This window comes from Trichosurus vulpecula, chromosome 6, assembly GCF_011100635.1.
Source record: "Trichosurus vulpecula isolate mTriVul1 chromosome 6, mTriVul1.pri, whole genome shotgun sequence".
In the NCBI taxonomy this organism is placed as follows: domain Eukaryota; kingdom Metazoa; phylum Chordata; class Mammalia; order Diprotodontia; family Phalangeridae; genus Trichosurus; species Trichosurus vulpecula.
Window position 1 is genome coordinate 76,771,715 of NC_050578.1, and position 23,983 is coordinate 76,795,697.

Sequence of the window (23,983 nt, forward strand, 5' to 3'; positions counted from 1 at the left end):
AAACCCAGGTTTTCAGATATTTTATGTGACTGAATATGGTAGATTCTGATTTTTTGATGTTTATAGAAGTTTATGTGGAAACATACAAAGTAAAATGCTTCCATCCACCAGTAGGTGGCGCATGCCAGCCTTTTGCAAATTTCATAGTCTCAAGTCCTTGAAACACAAAAATGCACTAAAATTTCATTTGGGTTGGTAAAATCAAAGTATGTCCTTACTAATTCACAAAATTGAAATTTTTACGGGGAAACTCCTTTAAAGGGACTTCTTTTAAAATAAAAATGTCCTTTCCGGTAAATTCTTCACATTGATAGTCATCATTATAGCAGTATAGGCTATATTTCAGAAGTCCTAAAAATGGGTAAATTTCTAAAGGATCACAATTATTTGGTTGCCCAAAACAATGTCTTTCTGTTTTAACCAAGTTCTTTGAGTTACTGGATAAGAGGACAAAATGGTGGTTATACAGGCTTAGCTCGAACAACTGCTTTCCCACCCCAACAGTAGCTGGTACTCCAAAATTATCTTGCATTTACTTTGTATGGCTATATCTATCCATCCATCCATTCATCTACCTACCTATCTATAAAAATTAATAAATACTCCCACCTTTAGTGAGTGGCATGTAGGTCTGCTATAACTAGCTAGTGTGTATCTGGGAAACAGTCTATTCTGTGGTCACAGAACAGAGGTGAACTCCCTGGCTATTATTAGGATGAAATCTATGACTGTCCATGTTCTAACTAGCATTTATAAGCTCATACAAAGCCAAATAGCCTTAGAAATAAGACATAGCTCTTTTCCAAGGGATTCATATTTCAGGGAGGGGGTAGATGGCTTTCTGAAGTTTCTTTTCACTCAAAGACTCTAATTATTTCCCTTTCAAAATGCTATTATTTCTGTTTGTCATTTAGAATGAATTAGAAATTTCTAATAAGCCAGCTCACATTTGAATAAAAGACTATCTGCTTTTATTTAGTCTGAAATGTTTGCTAGATTTGTGAAACTACTTGCTGCTAAGTACCTAGCATGTCAAGCGACATCATTTTCATTGAAAGATTAAAAAAGAAGAAAAAAACATTTTAAATTCCTAGTGCAATAAAACAGTAATGAAAGAAAACAGACAACAGAACATCTCATTATCTTGGAAGACTGGATTGATCTAAGTAAAAGAAACCAAAAGACTAAAAAATGAAAAGCAGGAGGTGTCAACATGATTGCTGGTAATGGGTTATGATGGGGTGCTGTGGCTCACTGTCTAATGCTGCAAAAGCACCTCATCAGCCGCATCAGTTTGCTCTCATTCAGAACTTCCAGATTTTCAGGATGAGAAAACACCTACATGATCAACTTGACCTTCCCCCAACTCTTTGGAGAAAACCATTGGTCTGTCTTTATTCCTTCCCTTCCTTTACCCATACACTGAAATTCTTAATCTAAGCCTTTGGTACCTCTTTCTTTCTGAACCCATCTGAAACTTTCTATCATGCCTTCCTTTTCCAGGAAACTCATCATTGGCAAATCTCACCATGCTGCAAGATTGAATCTGCCCCAAACTGACATCTTATCAGTATCCTCAGCCCTTATGACAGAGCCCTGAGCCTCTGGGGTGCTCACAGCAGTCTTCTCTCCATTTCCCACCAGCTACACTGCTCGGGACTTCACCACCATGGAGATGCTTTCTCTTGCCTTCCAACCCTACCTCCTGCCCTCCCTTCCTCTCTTCTTTTTTATGTTATCTTGCCCCATTAGATGGTAAGCTCCTTGAGGGCAGGGACTGTTTTGTTTTTATTTGTATCTGCATCCCTAGCACAGTGCCTGGCACATAGTAGGTGCTTAATGCATTTTTGTTGACTGACCCTGCATAGAGGAGGGGTGAACTCCCCATAGCTGTGGTGGAGCTGGCCTATGAAATGGATTCTTGGTTCCCAAAGGTAGCAGATCTAGGGAAGCTAAATCTGTCTCTTTCGTACCTTCACCTTTTTTTTTTTTTCCCTTTTTAAACTGGATTTAAGGCTCAATGATGGCAGGGACTGTCTTTTATTCTACTGCTGTGATTGATAAATGTTTGTTGAATGAATGAATCTAACAATACTTGGAGAAAATCTCCCAAGGACAAAATATCATTATGGTATTTGGGCAAGGAAGATGTCTGTGCTTGTAAGATCTGGGCCAGGCACATATTGATTGATTCTAGGGTCTAGGCCAACCATGTACCAATTTTCTCAAGAAACTGGAGTTTATTTGTAAGATCATAGGGTCCTAGCACATCATGCTGTCCAATTCTCCTCATTCCATCGATTAAAAACCCAAGTCCTGGCCCCAAATTCAGTTCTCTTTTCACTATGCTGCTCTCTTTTTTGTCAAAGGTACTACCAAAATTCCCATTTTTCAGATGAGGAAAATGAAGTTGAAAAAAGTGAAATTATTTGCTCGAGGTTACCCAGCTGGCGTAAGAGGCCCAATGTGGATAGAGGTCTTCCTGACCTTGAAGTCTACTACTTTATCCATCAGGCCATTTCTTTCCAGCATGCTTAGTCAATGGGTAAACTGTAAATCTAATGCTTAGTGGGGACTTACCTACTCCCTTCAGATACTGGGAAGCTGGCATTTCTCTGTATTGCCTTCCTCTGTGCATTGCTTTCCTTCAGGAAGCTCGGGCCCTGTGGAAACAAACCTTCCATCAGGTCCATGGTAGTCTTCATTCTGGAGTCTGGATCCAGAATACTTGCTAGGGATTTGTCTTGGTGAACAATCTGCTTAGCCAGAGTCTCTCTCCTGATGTCCTCTGGAGTCTTCTCAGGGCCAGAGCTGCCCTTTTCCAATTCCTCAGTTAGGTTGCCCGGCTTCTGGATGAGACTTTGGGCCTGGGTGGGAAGCATCTGCTCTGGGCTAGACTGCTCCCCAAGAGTTCCAGTTGTCTGGTGTTGAGCATCAGGAGTGGATAATAAGCTTGTCTGCTTAGCTCCTGGAACCTTGATGAAAAGGCTGGGTCTGGAAGCTGGGGTTGGGCTGCTCCTTTGAGAATCTGCAATCGTCAGCTTGGACAATCTGATGGAATTGCTGCAGGAAACCAAAGAGATAAATGGTGAAGGAAGAGGTGAGGGCAAGTGGCTATGAGAAGGTGGAATCTTTCATGGAAACGTTGAGAAGGGACAAGGAGAGGATCCCTAGAGGGCAGAGCTATGACAATTGGGTACAGGGAAGTAACAGAGAAATCAATTTCTCCTCAACATAGAGGAAGAATTTCAGACTTCACAATTGGATCTCTCCTCAAATGGAATGAGCTGATGTAAGTTCCCCACCTTAACCCACACCCTTTCCCCCCTCCCCTGACAAGTGTAGCCCCAACCAGATTAAAATGTAATTGGGAAATATTTAACAAAATAAGTAAAAATAAAAAACAAAACAGATAATGGTAATTTGTGGTTTTCTAAGTCAACATATGGTCTGTAGAAATCCTCTTCCATTTGAATTTGACATCACTTCACTAGGATCTGGAAGTTTATTAAAAAAAAAATTTTATACCAACTCTGAGGTTTCCTAAGCTTCTAGGATCAGGGCTGTTTGTTTTGATGAATTAATCAGCACAGGCTTTCTAACCACGGCCTTGCTACTTTAAATATTTTGATAACTTTTTAATCAGTTTTCTTTGTAATTCCACGTGTTTCATTTAAAATACAAAATCCTGTTTTCGTAAAACATTCTTTCTGAAAAGGGGTGTTAGATTGCCCAAAGGGTCCATGATATACCAAACAGATGAAGAAGCTATATGAAGCTAGCTGCTCAGATGACTGACTTTATTGCCTTAGGGCACTCCAAACTCCAAAACTCATTTTCCTCCTCAGTAGATAAGTTGCAAACTACCTAAAGGAAGTTAAGTAATCTTCCCCAAGCTGTGTCCATGAGAATATAGTTGTAGCCTTCTTGCCTCTCAATTTCCAGGACTCTTAGTCCGGTTAAACTAATGAGTGGTAGTTGAGTCAATCTACTGTTAATGGATTCATACTGGGCTTGGTTCTTATTTCAACTAGATCACCCGCCCAAAGAAAGAGAAATCACTCCATGGACTGTTTTTCTCTGATCTGTCCCTCTCTACAATCAGCAAGCTCTTGGGAAGAGTGGAGTTGGGTCAGTCTTTGGAAAGATTCCATGGGCAAAGAGTGGGACAACCCTAATGGCATCTCCCAATTTAGTACATTCTCCTCCAAATTAGGCTATCTTGTGGGCACTAGAAGGAACATTGACATGAGTTAAGACTCTGAGGAGGGCTTCACACAGTGTGGAAAATTTGTCCTAACCAGAACTCTCCTCACCTGGTATAGGTCTCTTCATAAGGCTCATTGCTCGGGGTCCCCAATACTTCATATGTAATTGGGGGAGGAGGAGGAGGAAACTCTTCCAGGTTGCCCCCCGGTACCTTCAGGTCCATTGGAGGAGGTGAAGGAGGTGGTGGTGGTGGAGGTAACATGGACAGAATTTTGGAAGTGGGACTGGAAGTGGAAATGGGTCTTGAATCCTGCACAAACACCTCATCATCACCTTCTTCCTGAGGGGATGGAACAGCCTGAAAGGCTGACTCAGATATTCTGAGGGAGGCCTTTCCAGGACTGTTGAAGAGTCCTAGGGGATTGTTGGGGTTGGATGTGGTGCTTAGGCTGGGCAGACTCTGACGTTGCTGATAGTGCTTCTGACTCAGTGCCCCATAAGATGAAGACTGTTCCAATGAGTTGTCATCTCTGAGTGAGTGGGCCCATTTCACTCGAGGGGGAGGAGGCCTCTGAGGTAGAGGGCCCTTGTTTTTCTTCATTCCATTTTCAGCTAAACTCTCACGGCAGTTGTCCTCAACATCTCTTGGACTCTGGGGCTGTGTCAGGATGTGACCATTACTTCGGAGGACAGCTACAGGTGTGTCCATTGGGGAAGGCTGCCTCCCAACCAAGACATCTCTTTCAGCATGTGGGTAAGGCTGGGGAGAGTAGGTAGAGTTGGCCCCAGAGGTCTGAGGTGATTTAAAGGAGTTAAGCTGTGAAGATTTTGTGTCTATGAAAGGACCTTGCCTTCCTGCTGGTGGTGGCCCAAAGGCTGGAGATCTGCTAGTAGGCCTCTGAGATTCTAGGGTCCTGGAAGATTCCATGAGAACAGGTGATCCATTTGGTACTTTGTGAGACCCTGGGTGATGTGTAAGGGATGCCACCTCTTCATAGCTTCTTTCTGAATAATTGAACTGCCTGGTGAGAGATAAGAGCACAGAATCAGCAAATGTGAAATGAGGAGACAAGAGCTGAGCAAAGGATGTACCTCACAGATGACCAATAGCATCCAATGGGTTAAGAAATCTCAGAGAAATGGCACCATTTCCTCTAATCTCTCCTAGCAAGTCAGCTATCTTTGCAAAGCCAGTTCAAAGATAAGCAACAGATAGTACAGAAGAACAGGCTGAGGAGGCATTTTCTATTAGGTCAGAAACAGCACTTGAGGTGATTCTGAGGATAAGCTACTAAGGAGAGAAGTAGAAAAATGACCCAGCTAACTCTTAGCAGGGTTTTAGAAAGTAGCTCTTTGGCCAAGAGCAGAGAATGGAACCATTTGGTGATTCCTCTTCAAATTACATATATGCATGCACGGGGTGTGTGTGTGTGTGTATGTGTATGTGTGTGTGTGTGTGTGTGTGTGTGTGTGTGTGTGTTTGTATCTATATATCACCCATATTGTTCATTGAGAAGGAAGGCTTGGATAGGAAAATATTTGTGTGGGCTGCTTAATTTAGAGCATTTATTTACAAGATTCTATTAAGTCCTTAACATTCTTATTCTAATATGAAGAAGCGAATTTTTGGTCTTTAGAAATGTATCATTGAAAGGTATTTGGCTGTGTGTGTGTGTGTGTGTGTGTGTGTGTGTGTGTGTGTAGGATTGAACTGGGAAAGGTCCAGGATAAGAGTGAGAGACAGAGAGAGAGAGAGAGAGCAAGAGAGCATGTGCTCCTAAATTGCTGTCTCTTCCAAAGTGTGATTTATGCCTGGGGTCTCAGATTCTAAGGAGGGAGCTATCAATGCTTTTTTATAACTTTCAAGGGCAGAGAGAAAGTGAGTGACAGGGTCACCTGCCATCTCACCAGCATAACCTATCGTACAACCAGCATTATTCAAAGTGGGAGATGCTCTGGGAATGAACAATTTCTTCTCTTTTACTGCTTATGGGACTTTGAATACTATAAAAAATGACTACTTTGAATAGTACTTTTGAATATTATCTCTCTTCCCATTTCTTCTTAAGCATGTTTCTCTGGGATGAGAAATACTTTCAATCTGAAAATGTGATTTAATGTCATTTTCCTTCGAGGCCTTTGAATTTGCAATTAATTTGGCTCTTACCTTTCTTACTGTTTTCTGAAAAGGATATGGGGAGATTTCATAATTTTGATAAATAATCTGAGAGACATTCCCCTCATTTTATAGTCTGGTTTTAAAAATCCAATTAATATTTTTTGGTTTTTATTTTTGGGAAGATTTATTTTTCTTTTGAATTTTTTTCCAATGTCCTATAGCTAATTCCTCTATAAGAATCAACGTACTGCATTTCTATGATGAATATAGATTTAAAGATCAGCTATTCAATGCTGCTAATAATGCAGTATGATTTTTAAAAAAAAAACCAGCCCTATATGGCTATGCTAGTGATAGTGAGTTTAATGTAGTGGCATAATTAGATCTGAATTACATTAATGTGGCTCTCCAAAAGTAAAAAAGGTGGCAAAGGTTCCCTTAAAGAGGTAGAGAATAATTACTTCTGGAAAATATGAGTAAGGAGCAGGTAATATATGGTGATTTGTAGAAGGAGTTATTTTATACTAAAATGCAGTATAGGAGTTAATACCAAGATTGGAGAGGAGAAAGGTTCCAGTAAATTCACAGATTGGAATGGCAAATTCCCTAAGGGTAGTAGAGTATCTCAGTGAATCCGAAGACAATGAGAATTTGATATTTACATACTTCGCTGGGAACTTCCAACAAAATGTAGGGTCTTTCCCCAATGAGTAGGTCTAGATTAGAGGAATAAGCAATGATCTTTAAAAATTATCAGATGCCAAACATGAATAATGCAAAAAGAGGCAAGAAGAAATACCATAAGAAGCCTCCAACTATATGCGATCTGGGCTTGTTTTTTTCTTCTTGTTTTTAAATACCATTGGTTGTCTACACATTTGTACGTATGAGCTCTGACAGATCAGGTGTTAAAAGCAAACCTCCTAAATCAATTTAATATTCTCTTTCATTGGATCCTTATTGAGTGAGAATAGCTTGTGTATTCCTACTGGTGGGTTTGAAAATTTACGCTAGAGGCTGAGTATGCTTTGTGGATGGTCTTTATTTTTGGACTGCCATCTTATCCCTCCTCTGACACAGATCCTCAGAGCTTTCCATACCTAACCTAGTTTTTAAAGTTAGATTTCTCCAGCAGGATAGTAATTGAAATTGCAATCTGATGTTTAATGATGCAGATCTTTTAATTAACTTCATTATGCTACTTGTATCCTGAGGCTTCTTAGATGTACCAGTTTAAAACAGGCAAAAAAAACCAAACACTAACATTAATCTTTCAGACATCCAGTCTAAGAAATGATAAATACAAAAATTTCAGGGAAGCATGAGAAGATTTATATGAATGGGCATAACGTCAAGTAGGTAGAATCAAGAAAACAATATACACAATGACTATAACAAAGAAAGTGCAAATTACAAAAATTCAGATATCCTGAAGATGTCAAAGACAGAGGAAAAAGACTGATAGTCACAAAAACACTTAGGCGATTAAAAAAATATGTATACCTTTGAGCATTTTCACTGGTTGAACCCCATGCCTGGAATTTTCTCCTTCCTCCTCTCTGCCTCCTGGCTTCCTTCAAGTCTCAGCTAGAATCCCACTTTCTGCAAGAAGCCTTTCACTTAATGTTAATACTGTCCTTCTGTTATCATCTCCATCTTCTCCTATCTATATCTTGTTCGTACATAGTTGCTTGCATGTTTTATTACCCATAGGACTGTAAGCTCCTTGGGTGAAGGGACTTTTTTCTTTTTGTCCCTAGTGCTTAGTCCAGCGCCTCACACATAGTAGGTGTTTAGTAAATTCCTGTGGACTAACTGCAATGATCAATCATGACTCCAGAAATTTGATGATGATAAATAATGGTTTCCACCTCTTGGCTTGAAGGTAATGGACTAGAGGGAGAGAATGAGTCAGCTAGGTGGTGCGGTAGATATGGTTCCAGACTAAAGATGAGCTCAATTTAAATCTAATTTCAGACACTTACTAGCTAAGGGACCCTAGGCAAGTTACTTGAACTCTGCCTGCCTCAGAGGATAATACAAACAGCCCCTACCTTTCATGGCAGTAAGGATAAAATGATATATATTTTTTAAGTACCATGTAAATACTAGCTACTATATTTTCAGACACAGCCAATGTGTGAATTTGTTTTTGTTTGACCATATTTATCTGTTACTAGGGAGGACGTCTGTTGGGTTGCTGGGTAGTGATAATGGTGGTGAAAAGAAAGAATAGAATGTCAATAGAATATTTGAAAATCCACCTAAGAGAACAGACATTCAGAAAAGGTGAGAGAAAGCAGGGCCGTTTTGTTATTATCATGTTATACTTAACAAACAAAAAACTCAGATAAATGCTCTTATAACTTAATATATACTCCTCCCTTTCTGTTCTTTGTATTTTGAAATGTTCAGGTTTGTTGATGTCTGTCTAGATCATAGTAAATTTTTTTTTAAAGAAACGAGGGTTATGCAAAATAAGATATTAAGAATTTTTAAATGAAGATTCGGCCTAATAAATTTATTATTTTATATTATCTATTATATAGATCTATTACATAGATCTATGACCTATTATTTTATATGATCATTTTAGTCTACTGCGTTTGTTCTTTACTACTGAGAAAAAATTTTAAATGCTTATTTTTGAAAGTGTCAAACAGCTTGGGCCAGAACTTTTCCTTGGTGATTACTCAGAATCTAGAGAAGGAAAAATAAAATTTTCATAATGGCCCATAATGGCACCTCTTGCATGCTATCAAAACGTCAAGGAGCCTGAGACCTGGAAGGATTTTTGTAGGTCAAGGAGTCTAGCCCTTGACTCCAGACAAGACGACCCTGAAATCATCTTTTTTTCCCTCGCTTCTCATTCTCCACCTCACCTCTTGTGGATCCCGAGAGACTCTCAGAGAAAGGGCTGAGCCTTCACCACGGAGGAAAGATTAGCTAGCACATGCCTCGCCCTAAGTACTGCAGCCGGAAAGACAGCTTTGAGATGAAATTAATCCTGGTAAAGGCAGCAAGAAGAATCTTGGAATGCTGCTCTTGGCAGACTAGCAGGTAATATGATAACATACTTCCTGTTGGAGTGCATTGCAGAAAAGACGAATACAAACTGGTTAAGGGAATAATGGCTGTTTGAAATATGGAACACAACTGTGGAATTTGGATATAAACCAAGAATAGAAGTGGCAAGAGGATTTTAATTAAGTAGCATGGAAATAAGGAAGGAAACAAACATTTATTAAGCACCTACTATATGGGAGGCACTCTGCTAAGTGATTTACAGACATTATGTCATTTGATCCTTAAAATCTGGCAGGTAGGTGTTATTATTATCCTCATTTTTTACAAATGGTGAAACTGAGGCAGGCAGAGGTTAAATGTCTTGCCTAGGGTCAGAGAGCTAGTAAGTGCCAGAGGCCAGATTTGAACTCAGGTCTTTCTGACTCTAGACCTGGTGCTCTCTCTATCCATTACGTCACCTAGCTGGCTCCCTGTGGCAGCACACGCCTGTTGTTGTTTGTCCTTCGTTCTCAAAGAGGACCATGACATCAGGGAGGTGATGCCATGACTTGCAAGTGAATTGGATTTAAGTGCAGGAGGGCTTTGCAAAGTCACCAGCCTCATTTTCTCCTGTGGAGCCATCCTGGTCCAGTGGCAAATCCCAGTTACAGGGGGAGACTGAAGCTAGAGGATGTCTGGAGTGGGGCAAAGTCAACGTCTACATTTAATTCAATATTAGTATGGCGAGCCACCAGGGTGCCTTAAGAGGGATGAGCCAGCCCAAATCATTAATGGAGCAAATCAAAGCTGCCATGTTGATCTGAGCAGTACCAGGCTTCTGCATTTCCCTCCTGGTTCAGATATGGACAAATTCCTTAACTTCTCAATGCCTCAAGCAACAATTTGAAACTCAGCTGACCTGCACCAAATTTCCATACCAACACTATCACAAGTTCAGACCGAAAGCCAAACAAAATCAGAGCTGGACCACATGGGCTGGCTCTGTTCTACAACACCAGAACACTACACAGGCAAATAAATTCCCTTCGGAAAAAAAAAGTAAATTCTCTTTGGAAATTTCTACTTAAAACATTATTTCTTTCCTTTAGGAAAAATCTCAAATATTCAGGGCTCATCTAGCTGTCTGTTATGCCTCCCTTCCAAGAATGGAGGTAGCTAGGTGGCGCCATAGTGCACAGAGTGCTGGGCCTAGAGTCAGGAAGACCTGAGCTCAAATATGACCTCCGATACTGGCTGTGTGATCTTGGGCAAGGCATTTAACCAGTTTACCTTAATTCACCGGAGACCTTAATCCACCGGAGAAGGAAATGGCAAACAATTCCAGTATTTTGCCAAGAAAACCCCAAGGACAGTATAGGCATGCTATGGTCCATACAATCACGAAGAGTTGCACGTGACTAAATGACTAAACAACAACAAAGACCCTGGGAAAGTCACTTAACCTTGATTGCCTCAGTCTCCCCAACTGTAAAATGGGGTTCAGTTGTGAGAATTAAATGAGGTAATATTCTAAAGAGCTTAGTACAGTGTCCTGTATATAGTAGGTGCTTAATAAATGCTTATCGTTTTCTTCCTTCTGTTAAAGGATAGCAATTTGGTAATTTGATAGCAAATTCCTCGAAAAACAAAACAACAATCTGCAAACAATATTAACAGATGCTTATTCTCTTCCCTTTTCTCATCAAAGGATCTTTAATAGTTAATTCTTTGAAAAACAAGGCCACATCCTCCAAACTCCATTATTCTAGGATTCTAGAAATTCTGCCTCTGGGGTAATTTTCCATTTCTAATTTTCCCATTCCAGTGTCTCATTTTATGGACTAGCTTATGAAGGGTTTCTTCTCACCCGATTTCCTTCAGTGTGATTTGATACTCTTGGCATAAAGTCAGTGAGTATGTAAGGCTTTCTTAGGCTAGACTGGAGAATAGGAACCTGCTCTGCCATCAGGACTCTGACCTCAAGGAAGGGAAAAAGCATTTATTAAGTGCCTACTTTGTCAGGCATTGTGCTAAGCTAATTACAAGTATTATGTCCAGGTTGATCCCCTAAAAACAAATTTTCTTCTAATGGTATCCTACTCAAAACCTAATGTGTAATTACTCATAGAAGAAGCATATTAAAAAGGCAAAAAGGAAAAGTACACATTTGTTTAAACAAGTTCAGGCGACACACTGGCTATTGTGTATAATACTGGCAAAATTCATGGATCCCATCTCATTTGGTTATAGAAGAAAAGTGAGAGAGAAAGACGGGGTGGGGGGGGGGAGGAGAGAGAGAGAGACAGAAAGACAGACAGACAGACAGACAAAGACAGGGGAGAGGGAGGGAGGAAATAAGGGAGATGGAGGAAGAGGGAGAGAGACAGAGACAGAGACAGAGAAGTGAGAATACCAACAGCTGCCCCGCAAGGAAAGGAGGCTGCAGAAAGAAATGTGCATACCTGGGTCCAGCCGCGCAGGAAGGAGCCTTTCCCAGAAGGCTGTAGTCAGTGTTTCCCCTAAGAAGCATATCCTAGAACACAGAAGAATCCCAGCATCACTGACCACCCAGAGGTTCCTTCACAGAGCAAGGTCGTTCCTTAGGAAGAGCCTGTACTAATATCCTGACTGCCAAACCACTGAGCTGAGTTAGTTGTGAAGTTCAGCTCAAATTTTAACCAGGATCTTTTGTTTTTTGATGCCTTTATGCTCTAAGATAATCTAAATGTCTGAAGAAGTAGAAGGGAAAGATGGGAGACAGGTGGGAGAGGCAGGTAACACAGATGTATTTTAAAATAAGCAAAACCTCTCAAATGAAGTAAGTTGGATCCAGTTTAGCAAAGTTAGGAGGGTTTTGGCCTGATCATCAGAGTGAAGGAAATTTCTTTTGGGGGATTCCCCATCCATTATCATTGCCCTTCAGTAACATGGTAAGAGACTTTAGACACCATTAAGCCCAACCCCTCCCCACCCCAATCTTTTTTTTACAAATAAGGAAACTGAGACACAGATTGGTTAAGTGGTTCGTCTAAGGTCACACAGCTAGTGAGTATCTGAGGTAAGATTCGAACTCAGTCCTTCCTGCCTCCAGGTCCAGTGCCTTTTCCACTGTACCACACTGCAGAGCTTGTTCATCAGGTGTATTTAGATGTCAGTATTTTGAAAACAGCGTGATTCGGTGCTTGGAATCAGGCTTGATTATAAGGATGTAAGGAAATATCATCCTTGTCTTTGACTTTGCTGAGATGAAAGTCATATAATGATTCCTCCTTTTCCCACCTCAAAACTTCTTTATTTACACATTACTGCACTTTCCTCATTAACTTTGGCCAAACTTCTGAAAAGTGGCTGAATCTTCAAAAGCTGAGAAAATTCTACTTAATTACTAATACTTACACTCAGGGAGGTACAGATTCATGGGGCTTAAAATTAAATTAGCATCCAGAAATGTGGACCACCCACTCCCTAATTTTAATTGACAGGCGGCTTCTGTGAGGTCTTATAACACACTCTTTATAACACAAGGGGCAGCTTGGCAGCACAGTGGATAAGGTATAGGGCCTAGAGTCAGGAAGACGTGAGTTCAAAACCAGCCATAGATGCTCCCTAGCTACGTGACCCCGGGCAAGTCACTTAACTTCCGTTTGCCTCAGTTTCCTCATCTGTAAAATAAGCTGGAGAAGGCAATGGAAAACCACTCCAGTATCTTTGCCAAGAAAACCCCAAATGGGGACATGAAGAGTTGGACATGACTGAAAAATGACAAAACAAAAATGACAATTTTAATGGTAATATGTGTCCCTTAGACTCTTCATAAAAACTTTAATGAAATGATGTCAAAGAAGCCCCTGGCCTAGCGGATTAGACTTATAATCAATGTACTGTGAATAAATAAGATAGTCATGTTGAAGAACACATTCTGCTTTTAAATATATTAGCCATGAGCAGAGGATCTGATAAAAGTGAATTTGAGGCTGGATCTCTCATGGTTTGGAGAATTCATAGAAGGGAGTATAGGTATCATATAAGTTCTTAAATATCCAGATACAATTACTGGTATGGGAATTGAGCTCTTTTTGGAAGAGAGAGTTGAATCAAAGTAGAATCTTTCATTAAAAATGACTTTTTTTCTGGCTATATATTCATGAAGTCATAATTTAAATGATATTGCCTTACTGAAGAGAGGCCAAAATATTGCTATCTTTGGCATCTGTGCCCGTGTTGTCCCTATGATGTCTATTCCTGGGTCTCTGGTTGAAGTTAGGAGGAATTTGGAGTCGTAAGATCTAAGTGTAACTCCTCTCTCTCTGCATACATCTGGGTTTCAACTTCCTCAATTATAAGATGATGGTGTTGGGTTGGATGACTTATAAGGTACCTTTCAGCTCTAAATCTATGATCTTTGTAAAAATAAATTTTATTTTTCTGTATGAAAAGTAAATGGGGGAGCAAAGTGAGAGAGGAAAGTGAGTTCACTAGCAGTTTATTCAACACAATCACTACACTTTCCCATGGGCATAGAGAGAGGTAGGGTTGTACATACCTGACATTTCTCATCTGAGATGGGGGATGACCTGGACCTTGAATGGAAAGGGACAGTCAGAACATCTGACCTGTCTAGCAGATCTTCGGCTGACTTGGACTTTCCTGCCCCCCTGGTTGTGGTTGCCAAGGCCAATCTCTTCTCATGGGCCCAGGTCACTTTCTGTGGATGACTGGGCTGGCTGCTGGCCTCTCCAAGCCAATCTGTCCTCGCTGGCTCCCTCTTGGGATGCCAGTGCCTTTCAGCATGGAGGAGGCTGCTGGCGAAGGAGCTACTTCGATCTCGTGGCACGCCTCGTGTCTCTAGGCTGCTTCTGTCCACATTTCTCATAAACTCTGTGGGCAGGGTGGCAGACCCTCTTCTGGGGAATGGGCTTTGCTCCTGTAAGGAATTCATACTTGGGGCTGTGGCGAGGCTGTGGCTCTCCCTTCCATGACTGGCCAAAGGGGATGGCCTCTTTCCGGTTTTGCGTTGAATGTAGTCAGCCAGGGCAGTCTGCTGTAACTGCTTCAATTCAGGCCTGGAGAGGTTAAGGGTGGAGCAAGCTTTCCCCTCCCTCTCGAAGATACGGCGCCTGTCTGCCACAGTGTTCTCTGGGAAGCCAAAGGGCAAGTCCTTCCTCTGTGGATAGCAGGCCAGTGGCTCTCCTGCCCCAGATACCCCCACTTCATTCATCTTCTCAGGCTCTGAATAGGAACGCTTCTTTTGTTCAGCAGTCAGTCGCTTCCGTCCTCCAACCCGGGCCACCAGGGCTGTGGAGTCTTCCCTGGGTGGGCTCCCCTCAGCTGGAGTGATGCTATGGCGCTCCTTGGGGATATGAGGTGAAGCAGGCATTGCTGTTATTTCTGGGCTCCTCAGCCCCAAGTGGGCAGAGGCTGGCCTCTGCCTTGCCCCCCGCCTTGACTGGGATGCTACAGGGGTACTCAGATCAAGATCCCGGCGTCGGAATGATGTGGCTCCCAGGACGCGTGACTGAGCATCCTTGATACTGTTCCGATAGGCCTGGTTTAAGGGGACCTCCAGAAGTGGTGATTCAGGACTATGAGGTCTATCTTCTCTCCACAGGGTTTCCTCCTCTGCCTTGTTGGAAAGCTGGAAGGTGCTCTGGCTGCGCTGGAGGACAGAAGCACTTCTCAGTGGCTTGGCCTCTGGGTATGCGGGTCCATAGCCACCATTTCCAACCCTCCTCAGTTGATGCTCAGCTAGATGCCAGGAAACCCCTTCAGGTTTTTTCTTACTCTCTTTGACCAGGTTCTCCCTGAGGCTTAGAGAACCAGTGGATGGACCTGGTTCCAGGAAACTTATTTCACTCTGGGTATCTTCAAGGCTGATCATGGAGCTTCTACTACTGGGTGTCTGTTCCAGCTTATTGGCCCTGTACATGTAGCTGCTCACGCTCGAGGGTCTCCGGGTCCCTTGTTCACGTTGCTCAAATTTACTGACCTTCTCCAACACAGAGCAGTGGGGTTTCCCATAATGGGAGGTCGGGAGGGCATTGCCTGAACTACGCCGCCTCTGGTTGGAAGCCTGCCCGTGGGTCTCATTCCTTGGTTCGGAATTATGGAAAGGTGGCCCTGTGGTTCCTCCCTCAGATCTTTCATGGGAAGCTTGCCCGTCTGAATGGTCCCATCCTTCAAGAGCTGCCTTTTTGGGCTCTTGCTCTATTTTACTCCTGTTGATCAGACAGGCTGGTCGACTGTCAGGGTTTCCCTCCAGAGGTCCCATTTGTATCTCCAGACTGTCTCGCCTTCTGGTGCTTTCAGAAAGAGTCTGGAGAGATAAAAGATTTGAACTTGTTTGACTAGTAGTGCGCCATGAGTCTTCAGCGAGGTCTTCTCTTTCTGGTCTTGGTTGTGGGCGGGCATTTTGAGACTCCTGGAATTCAGCCCTCCTGGGCTCAGAGGGTCTGGAAAGTGGCTTGCCTTCATTGACTTCCTGAGCCTGGATCTGCAGGGCCTGTGGGATGTGATGACTGGAGTTCTGCATGTTGTCACGTGTGCTTTCTCTCCCATTGGGGAGCATACGGTTGCCTTCCAAAATCCTTGGCTCATCTTTCCTCAGGGAGTTGCCCCTGAGGTTCTCAGGTTCTGATATGAAATGCGGTTTATATGGGGAAAACTTGCCTGTGGTTTCTGGCTTCTCCACCAGGGAGGGCGAGATATACTCTGGGGCCTGGTAGAAGATGGTGGCAGAATTCCTGGGGCCATTCTGATTGCCATTCTCAAGAGTCGCCATGTTCTCACAAGTGCTCATTGAGGAAGTATAACCATGTTCCTTGGCAAGTGCTGGGTATAGCGTCCCATTGCTGTTCACAGAAGGCTGGGGCATCTGGGCAAAGTGTGGTTCAGGTGAAGGTACAGGGTAGATGCTGGTAGGTAGCAGTGGCTGGCCTGCTTGAGTTGCTTTGATATAGTTTTGTTTGGGCTTCACTGGGGGACTATTCTCTGGACTCTTCTCCAGGAGAGTATGTAAATGTTCTTCTGGAAATGAAGTCTTTAGGGATCCAGGGAAGCTTGATTGGGGCCGGCCATACCTGTTGTGCTCAAAGCTAGACCAGGAGCTGGGCCTCTCATAATGCCTGAGAACTGCAAAGCTACCGCTCCGAGTTGGGGGCATGGGGGCACCCACTTTGTGGGGTAGGTTGTTGGAGTTTGTCTCATGGGAACTGTAGTATTGTTGGTTCCAAGACAGCAGTGGCATCCTACCACCTCTGGGATGACCAGGCCACCTGTCATAGTCCTGCCCATGCACTGATTCCTGGGATTCTCCACTAGGGACAAGCAATGCCGAAGAGTTCACCTCATACTCTGCTGAGATGCCTCGCCTGTTATCATAGACCGTCTTGACATAGCGGATGTCAGCCTGTCTCATCCCTTCCAATAGGCTGCCTTGGGCAGGTGTTGTGGCCACCGTGTCAGAACAGTCCTGGGCAGAGAGGCTGGTGGGGGGATACTCGAGGATGCTGGAGCTGGTGGAGAAGGAACTATAAGCAGAGTCTCTCTTGTTATGGAGGTGGGTAAGCTGGTCGATGCTACTGGTGGACTTGGCAGGGGAGAGGAGGTGGCATGGGGGGTAGCTCCCACTGTGGTCCAAACTCTCCATGCTTCCCTGGGAGCTGTACTGATCAGGGCTCCTTCTTGGATAAGTGTGGCTATAGTTAGAGACATCGCTTGTAGAAGAGCTGGAAGGGAAAAGAGAGGAAAGCAATTAGTAACACAGGAGATTTATGATTTAGCAGACTCAGAAGCCAACTCTCAAAGAGACTCTTTGGAGCAGGTAGGTGGCACAGTAGATAGAGCATTGGCCCTGGAGTCAGGAAGACCTGAGTTCAAATCTGGCCTCAGACATTTACTAGCAAGCCACTTTCCAGACCCTCTGAGCCCAGGAGGGCTGAATTCCAGCTAGTAAATATCCCTGGGCAAGTCACTTAAGCCCAATTGCCTCAAAAAAAACAAACAAACCCAACAACAATACCAGACAAAACAAAGATACTCTTTAATGTATATTTTTTGAATTGACTAGCCCATAGAAATCTTTCCTTATTGAGATAAGTGGTACAGGAAGTGGTAAAGGTACAGAAAAGAGTCAAAGGTACCTGGATGACCCCTGTCTCATCTTCTGTGAGTTATTTGCACTTAATCAAACTTTACTTAAAAAGGACTCATAACTCATACTGAGTGAAGTGAGCAGAACCAGGAGAACACTGTACACAGTAACAGCAACATTGTAGAAAGCCCAACTTTGATTGACTTCCCTCTTCTCAGCAATGCAAGGATCTAAAACAATTCCAAAAGATTCATGATGGAAAATGCCAACCACATCCAGAGAAAGAAACTATATGGAATCTGAATGTAGATCAAAGCATACTATGCTCTCCCTCTCTTTTTAAAAAATTTTTTTTTCTCGTAGTTTTTCCCTTTTGTTGATTCTTCTTTCACAACATGACTAGTGTAGAATGTAAGCTTCTTTAGGGAAGGGACTATTTTGGTTTTGTCCATTGCCTAGTGAAATACCAGGCATACAGTAGGTGTTTAATAAATGCTTGCTAAATTATTGAATCTTTGCATTGGGTCTTCACTTTGAAGCCCCTGGAAAGCACTTATATACTCATGACATACACAGTGTGGCATCAACTCTCATTTAAAGCGTTTTGGACATAGTTGTTTGCATATTGTCTCCTCTATCAGACTGTGAGTTCCTTGAGAGTAAGTACTGTTTTTTCTTTCCTTTTTTTATAGCCCCAGAACTTAACACAGTTCCTGAAACATAGTAGGTGCTTAATAAATGTTTATTGACTAACTGACCTGACAGAGGGAGTATTAAAGGATAATTTCAGTGAAATCCCAAGCATAACATAGCTTGAAGGCACTCAGCTTTCCAGTCTGAAGGTGTATTCTTCTCCCTATTGTCTTTAACATCCTGTCCTCCAACCCCCACTGCACCTTCCTCACCCCTTCCCCTTTCCAAAATCCCGGAGCCAGGGCTAGGGCTTGGCAAAGAAAGGATGATGAGCCTCCATTGACATGGCAGCTAGACCACTAGATGCCACTGGTGTGCCTTGGAAATGTGCCTGGCAAACACATACAGCTGAACCAGTCCTGGTGGCTGGGTTCCAAGCAGGCTAGGATGTGGCCACCTGCCAGAATTGCCGTTGCTATCATAGAAAGCCTTCGGCATGAAATGAATGGATTACAGGATGATTTGTGTGGGGTGATGGAAGAGAACATAGATTTCTACTGTAGCTTTTGAGGTAATGTGAGCCTTTCTTTCTCTAACCCCATCCCTCATGGTGCTTTTGAGCTGACAAGTTGTATCAAGAAAAGCTGTTCTAGAAATGGATAGGCAGCTCGAATGAGAAGGGGCAGAGGTGATGGGGAAAGTGGGGACAGGCACTCTTGTCAAATCATCTCCAGATTTTGGGGAAAAAGGAAAATGTGAAAAATTCCCCTCATGTAGAGCTGTGCCTTTCCTTTCCTTCTAACCAATCTGTAAAGGAAAAAAGTTGCACCAGGTCAGTTCTTAACTCGGGGTTCACAGATCCCCCCAGGAGTCCATGGATAGACTTCAGGAGATCCATGAGTGCGGATAGTAGAAAAATGACAAACTTATTTTGACTAGCCTCTAACTGCAATTTAGCATTTCCTTCAATAATTCAAAAATATTATTCTGGGAAGGGGTCCCTAATTTTTACCAGACTGCTAAAGAGGTCAATCACTAGATGAACTAGATTCAATTACTAGGATGAACTAGATTCAAGTCCAGTCTCTGATACATAGAAATCACTTAACCTCTCACTGCCCCAGGAATCTCCTAAAGACTGTAAGATATAGAACAGAATTATTCACATCTGTGGTGGCAGACAAGTTCCTTCAGGGACAATGGGGAAGGTGATGGATAGGAGGAGGAAATAGGGATGGCAAGGAGGGAACATTGTAAATTCTATTTTCCTGCTAACCAAAGGATACCCTGATAGACTGAATTCTCTCAACTGATTGAACAGTTTTTGGTCTTGGCTCCCATTTGAGACAAACAGGGAGGTGTGGGTGTATATTCAGTGCTCAACAAATACATTAGCTGAGGTATACCCCTAGCTTATGGCAGTTTTATGATTCTCATTTATCTGGGTAGCTTACGTGTCTGTTTACATTCCCTTTGTTCACAAACAAAAACCAAAAAATATTCCCTTTGAACTCCCATCTCTGGAATTTTAGGAAAGACCCCCTCCAGCCTTTGAGTCAGGCCCCCTGGACAATCAGACAACTAACTGATTCTAGAGTTCTCTCAGGTGACAAGTTTGTAGGTCAGAAGGAGTTCTGAGTCAGCTCTCTCTAATGATTTTGGGAGCTGGAGCTTGGTCCTCTCCTAAGTGACAAACAGATTAAAAAAATATTTTATGAAGAGGAGAGAGGAACAAAGAATGTTAGGGGGTAGGGAGTAGGAAGCTAAATCATCTTTAAACAAAATCACAGACAAACAAAAACCTCAAAGATAGCAACTGTTAACCTTTGGAAATCTCCCGCTGGACCCCATCACCCATGGAGGACTGTCAGAAATCATCATGATTTTACTTACAGACACTCATCAAAATGACTGTACTCCAAATGGGCAAGGCTTCCCTGCTGGCTTGGCCCTTTATTTTATGTGGGAATTTGGATTTATTTCTCTTTGGGAGGTGGCCAGTTGCAGAAGCAACAGAGATAAGGAATGTTGGCTTGCATTAAGCGTATCTTAGCAAGGAGGTTGGCATGGTTCTTGGATCACCCCTTTTCATGCCTTGCTCCCCCCTCTCCCAGAAGAACATGTGTTCAGTCCATCTTCTGCAGCTTCAGTTTTAAACTTGCTGGAAACTGGAATTGTCTTCTTATTGTATTTTTTTAAAATATTGCCATTAATATGACTAACGTGAAAATATGTTTAATATGAATGTATATGTATAGCCAATACCTAATTGCATACCATCTTGGGGGGAAAATTTAGAACTCAAAATCTTATGGAAGTGAATGATGAAAACTAAAAATAAATAAATTTTAAAAAATAAATAAAATATTGCCATTTAAAAAATCTACTAAAGTTCCTTTAAATTCAACAAATACTTAGAGACCTGTTCCATGCAAGGCCTGGTGCCAGGTTCTGGAAAGAGCTAGATGATGGTTTGGTAGAGAATGAAGTGGTAGCCATGTCAGGAGAAAGGTTTTCTACTCCAACATGGACTCCTGACTTGCTATGTGACAAACCTGGATAAAAGGCTTTTTTGTTAATTCAGTGGGAAAACATTTTTTATGCAAGTACAAATCAGGGAACAATTCAAGGTTTGTCTCTCTGGCTTTAGAGTCCTTTGTTAATAGCTTTGGGAAACTCATTTAATCGAAGAGGAAGAATCGTTCAGTGGTTAGAATGCTGGACCTGGAGTAAGGAAGACCTCTGTTCAAATCCCATCTCAGATACTTACTGGGTTTGTAACCATGGGCAAGATACTTAGTTTTTCTAAGCTTCATTCTCTGTTGTTTTTGTTCACCTTAGCTCTGTAAGATGACTTCCAGATGTAAATCTATGAGCCAATGTCTCTTCCTTCGCTTTTCCTAATTATTCAATAGTCTCGCTAGTAGCATCTGGCACATAGTAGGTGCTTAAATATTTGCTGCCTGACATAAAAAAAGAAAACCTAGCGTAGGATCCTGACTTATATTAGTAGGCCAACTACAAAGTAGGCAATGACTTGAAAAGTAGGGACATGAGAAAGGGAGAGAAGAAAAAACAAGAAATAGATGAAGGAGGATGTCTGTGCAGAGGGGAAAAAAGCAAAGATTAAAAAAAACATTCTAATAAAAAATGAGTGTACTTTTTACTCTAGCAGGCAAAGCATCTGTAATTTTCTCTTGGAAATAAAGAAGAAAGATGTCTTTACTATAAGCCAAAATTTGGTAGCACTCCCCTCAGCAAAAAGGCTTTGGCAGGGAGGAAAGTTCCTGTTTGTTTTTCTTTCTAGTATAGTTGTTCTTTCTAGAATAGTTTTAAAATGGTTTAATAGAGAAACAGCCAATCTGAAAATGTATAGATTCTGCAAATGAGCAGGCAGAGACTGGAATGATTCTGGATTCCCTGCCTCCTACTCTAGGGAGAGGTTTAACATCAATTTCTGCTCATGTATTAAGTTTTGGGGAGGGAGGGATTGGAGGAAGGAAAGTGACAAGAAGGATGATTTAATCCTCAGGGTTCATAAAGAAAGTATAATCTTAATTTTTTTAATTTTATTTTTTCCCAATACATGTAAAGCCAATTTCTAACATTCATTTAAAAAAATTTTTTTGGAGTTCCAAATTTTTTCCCTTCCTCCCTGAGACTCTAAGCAATTTGGACATATGTGGTCAATCATATAATACGTATTTCCATATTAATCATGTTGTAAAAGAAGAAATAGATCATGAGGAAAAAAAAGAAGAAAAAATGGAAGTAGTATGCTTAGATCTGCATTCAAATGCCATCAGTTCTTCCTCTGGGTGTGGATAGCATTGAGGAAGTATAATCTTATGGAAGACAGAAAAGGCCACAGGCTGGGAATGATGGAGAAAGGGAGACTAGGAGAGAAGACTAGAAAGGAAGTTTCCTTTCTGAAAACATCAATCTTAAGAACTGGGAACATCATGGGGAGAGAAATCAACCCTGTTGTCATTCTTTGTGTCTACTCAAGTCACAGCTGAGGTGCCCGCTACATACCTGGAATGATAATTTTGGTGCCAAGGAGTACCAATCGTGCCCTGAGATATTTGCATCATGCTGGCATCAGTCTGGTCCTTTCCAGATGTGGCTGAATGCCAGGAATGTGGTCGGCTCACAGATTCACTGCACCTGGAGAGAAAGATGGAAATGGCACCCTTCAATGTAGCAACATCTATAACACAGACTCTTCATGAAGGCTAACACATGAATTTCGAAGTTGAAGCTGGCATATTTTCGTGTGTCTCAAAGCAACAAGTATATACTTATAAAGGCTCTAGAGAATATTTCTACCAGTCATTCTCTTATTGCTCCTGCTCATAAGATCTTCGAATGGCCAAGCTGCCCTAAAGTTGTCGTTGCTATCATCATTAATCATTATATCTCACTTGGCTTCAATTGTTTCAAGGACAAAATATGTGAGATAACATTTGCTTCTTCTCAATCTCCTGGCCAGTCCTAGGAAGATGAATTATTGTCTACAGAGAGGTTGAGTCCCTCCTTTCTGCTGGATAAATAAAAATGTTATCATCATTTGAAATTACTGGCAAGAATCAGGCAAGGGTAAGCAGCTAGTTGAGCACCAGGCTTCTTTTCTCCTTGGGCTAATGAGAATAGATCTCATTCTGGTCCTCTGGTTTGCAAAACTGCCCTTTAACTGATTTTAACTTTGGACCATCTAAAATTAAAGAAAAAAAACCACTAACAAAACAACAAAGGGAGAAAATAGGCATGGCTGTAGCTGTAGACTGAAATGCAGAAGAATGAGTATGGTGAATGATGCTATGCCAGGCTGTTCATCTCTCTGAAACTCTGCCATCTGGACATCTTGGATGTGGAACTCTGGCAGTTTTCTTGGTCTACCCCCTGGACACTGGATGCCTCTGTGAATCTTTTGCTAATGACACTTATGTTGTGCCTGTTTGTGTCTCCCAAAGATAAGATTTTCTGCTTTTATATTTTTTTTTAACTTGTACCTCCACATTCCCTTTGGTAGAGTGACCTTGCTCTCATGTTTAGACCACCAGCCTTAAATGAAATCCAACTGGCCTCTTAATAATAAGCTGGTATTTTAATCGTGCTTTATGATTTATAGAACTTTTCTTACATAAAGTGCTTCTTTATGATTTAGACAACTGTATTAAGAAATAGAAAACAAAAATAGATGTGACAAACATGAAAAAGGGAGATCCTCAGAGAAAAGACATGCACTCGAAATAAAGATGCGGAACTATCATATTTCCCAGGATTTAAATAACATGTGAGTAACATTAAGGACTCTGAAGTTGATTGATGGGAAATCTTTAGTACCTGGAAGTGTTTTGTGACTATAAGACAATTATATATTGCCTAGTTGTAATCAAACTAATAGAAATGTCAGTTTTGGTTTCTTATTATAAGATAAAGGTGAGTCATGTGACAGAAGATACCTTGGTTTGGATTGGTAGGTAGCTCAGATGAGGAAAAAAAAACCAAGTAGATTTCTGAATGGGTCTGACAAAGAGTGTGACTAAATTAACTTTGAGGAAAGTGAGGTTGGGAGGGGGAGGTGCTATGCCCACCAGACTGTGTACCCATTCTCATTTGCTCTTCACAACTATACCATAAGGTAGCTAGAGGCAGGATAATTATTTCTATTTTACAAATGGCTAAGCTGAGACTCAGGGCAACTCAATAACTTGTCCACAGTTACACAATTAGTAAATGGCAAAGATGAGAATTGTAATCAGCTCTTCTGACTGTAAAGGTAGTGTTCCTCTAAAAAAAATTTTGGAGGCGGAGCCAAGATGGCAGCTGGAAAGCAGGGACTTGCTTAAGCTCGCCCCCAGGTCCCTCCAAACACCTATAAAAATGGCTCTGAACAAATTCTAGAGCTGCAGAACCCATGAAAT

General features: G+C 41.8%; 1 protein-coding gene across 2 annotated transcripts in view; it reads right to left on the bottom strand.

Moving 5' to 3' along the window:
* SHROOM3 (shroom family member 3) overlaps positions 1 to 23,983 on the bottom strand; it is a 123,425-nt gene that overhangs the window by 17,376 nt on the left and 82,066 nt on the right. For both annotated transcript variants that reach the window (XM_036763019.1, XM_036763020.1), the window contains exons 3-7: positions 22,092 to 22,223; positions 13,878 to 17,058; positions 11,797 to 11,867; positions 4,317 to 5,231; positions 2,581 to 3,063 (exon numbers count right to left, since the gene is read on the bottom strand). In XM_036763019.1, coding sequence (XP_036618914.1) covers positions 2,581 to 3,063; positions 4,317 to 5,231; positions 11,797 to 11,867; positions 13,878 to 17,058; positions 22,092 to 22,223 — 4,782 coding nt within the window. The remainder of the gene's footprint in view (positions 1 to 2,580; positions 3,064 to 4,316; positions 5,232 to 11,796; positions 11,868 to 13,877; positions 17,059 to 22,091; positions 22,224 to 23,983) is intronic.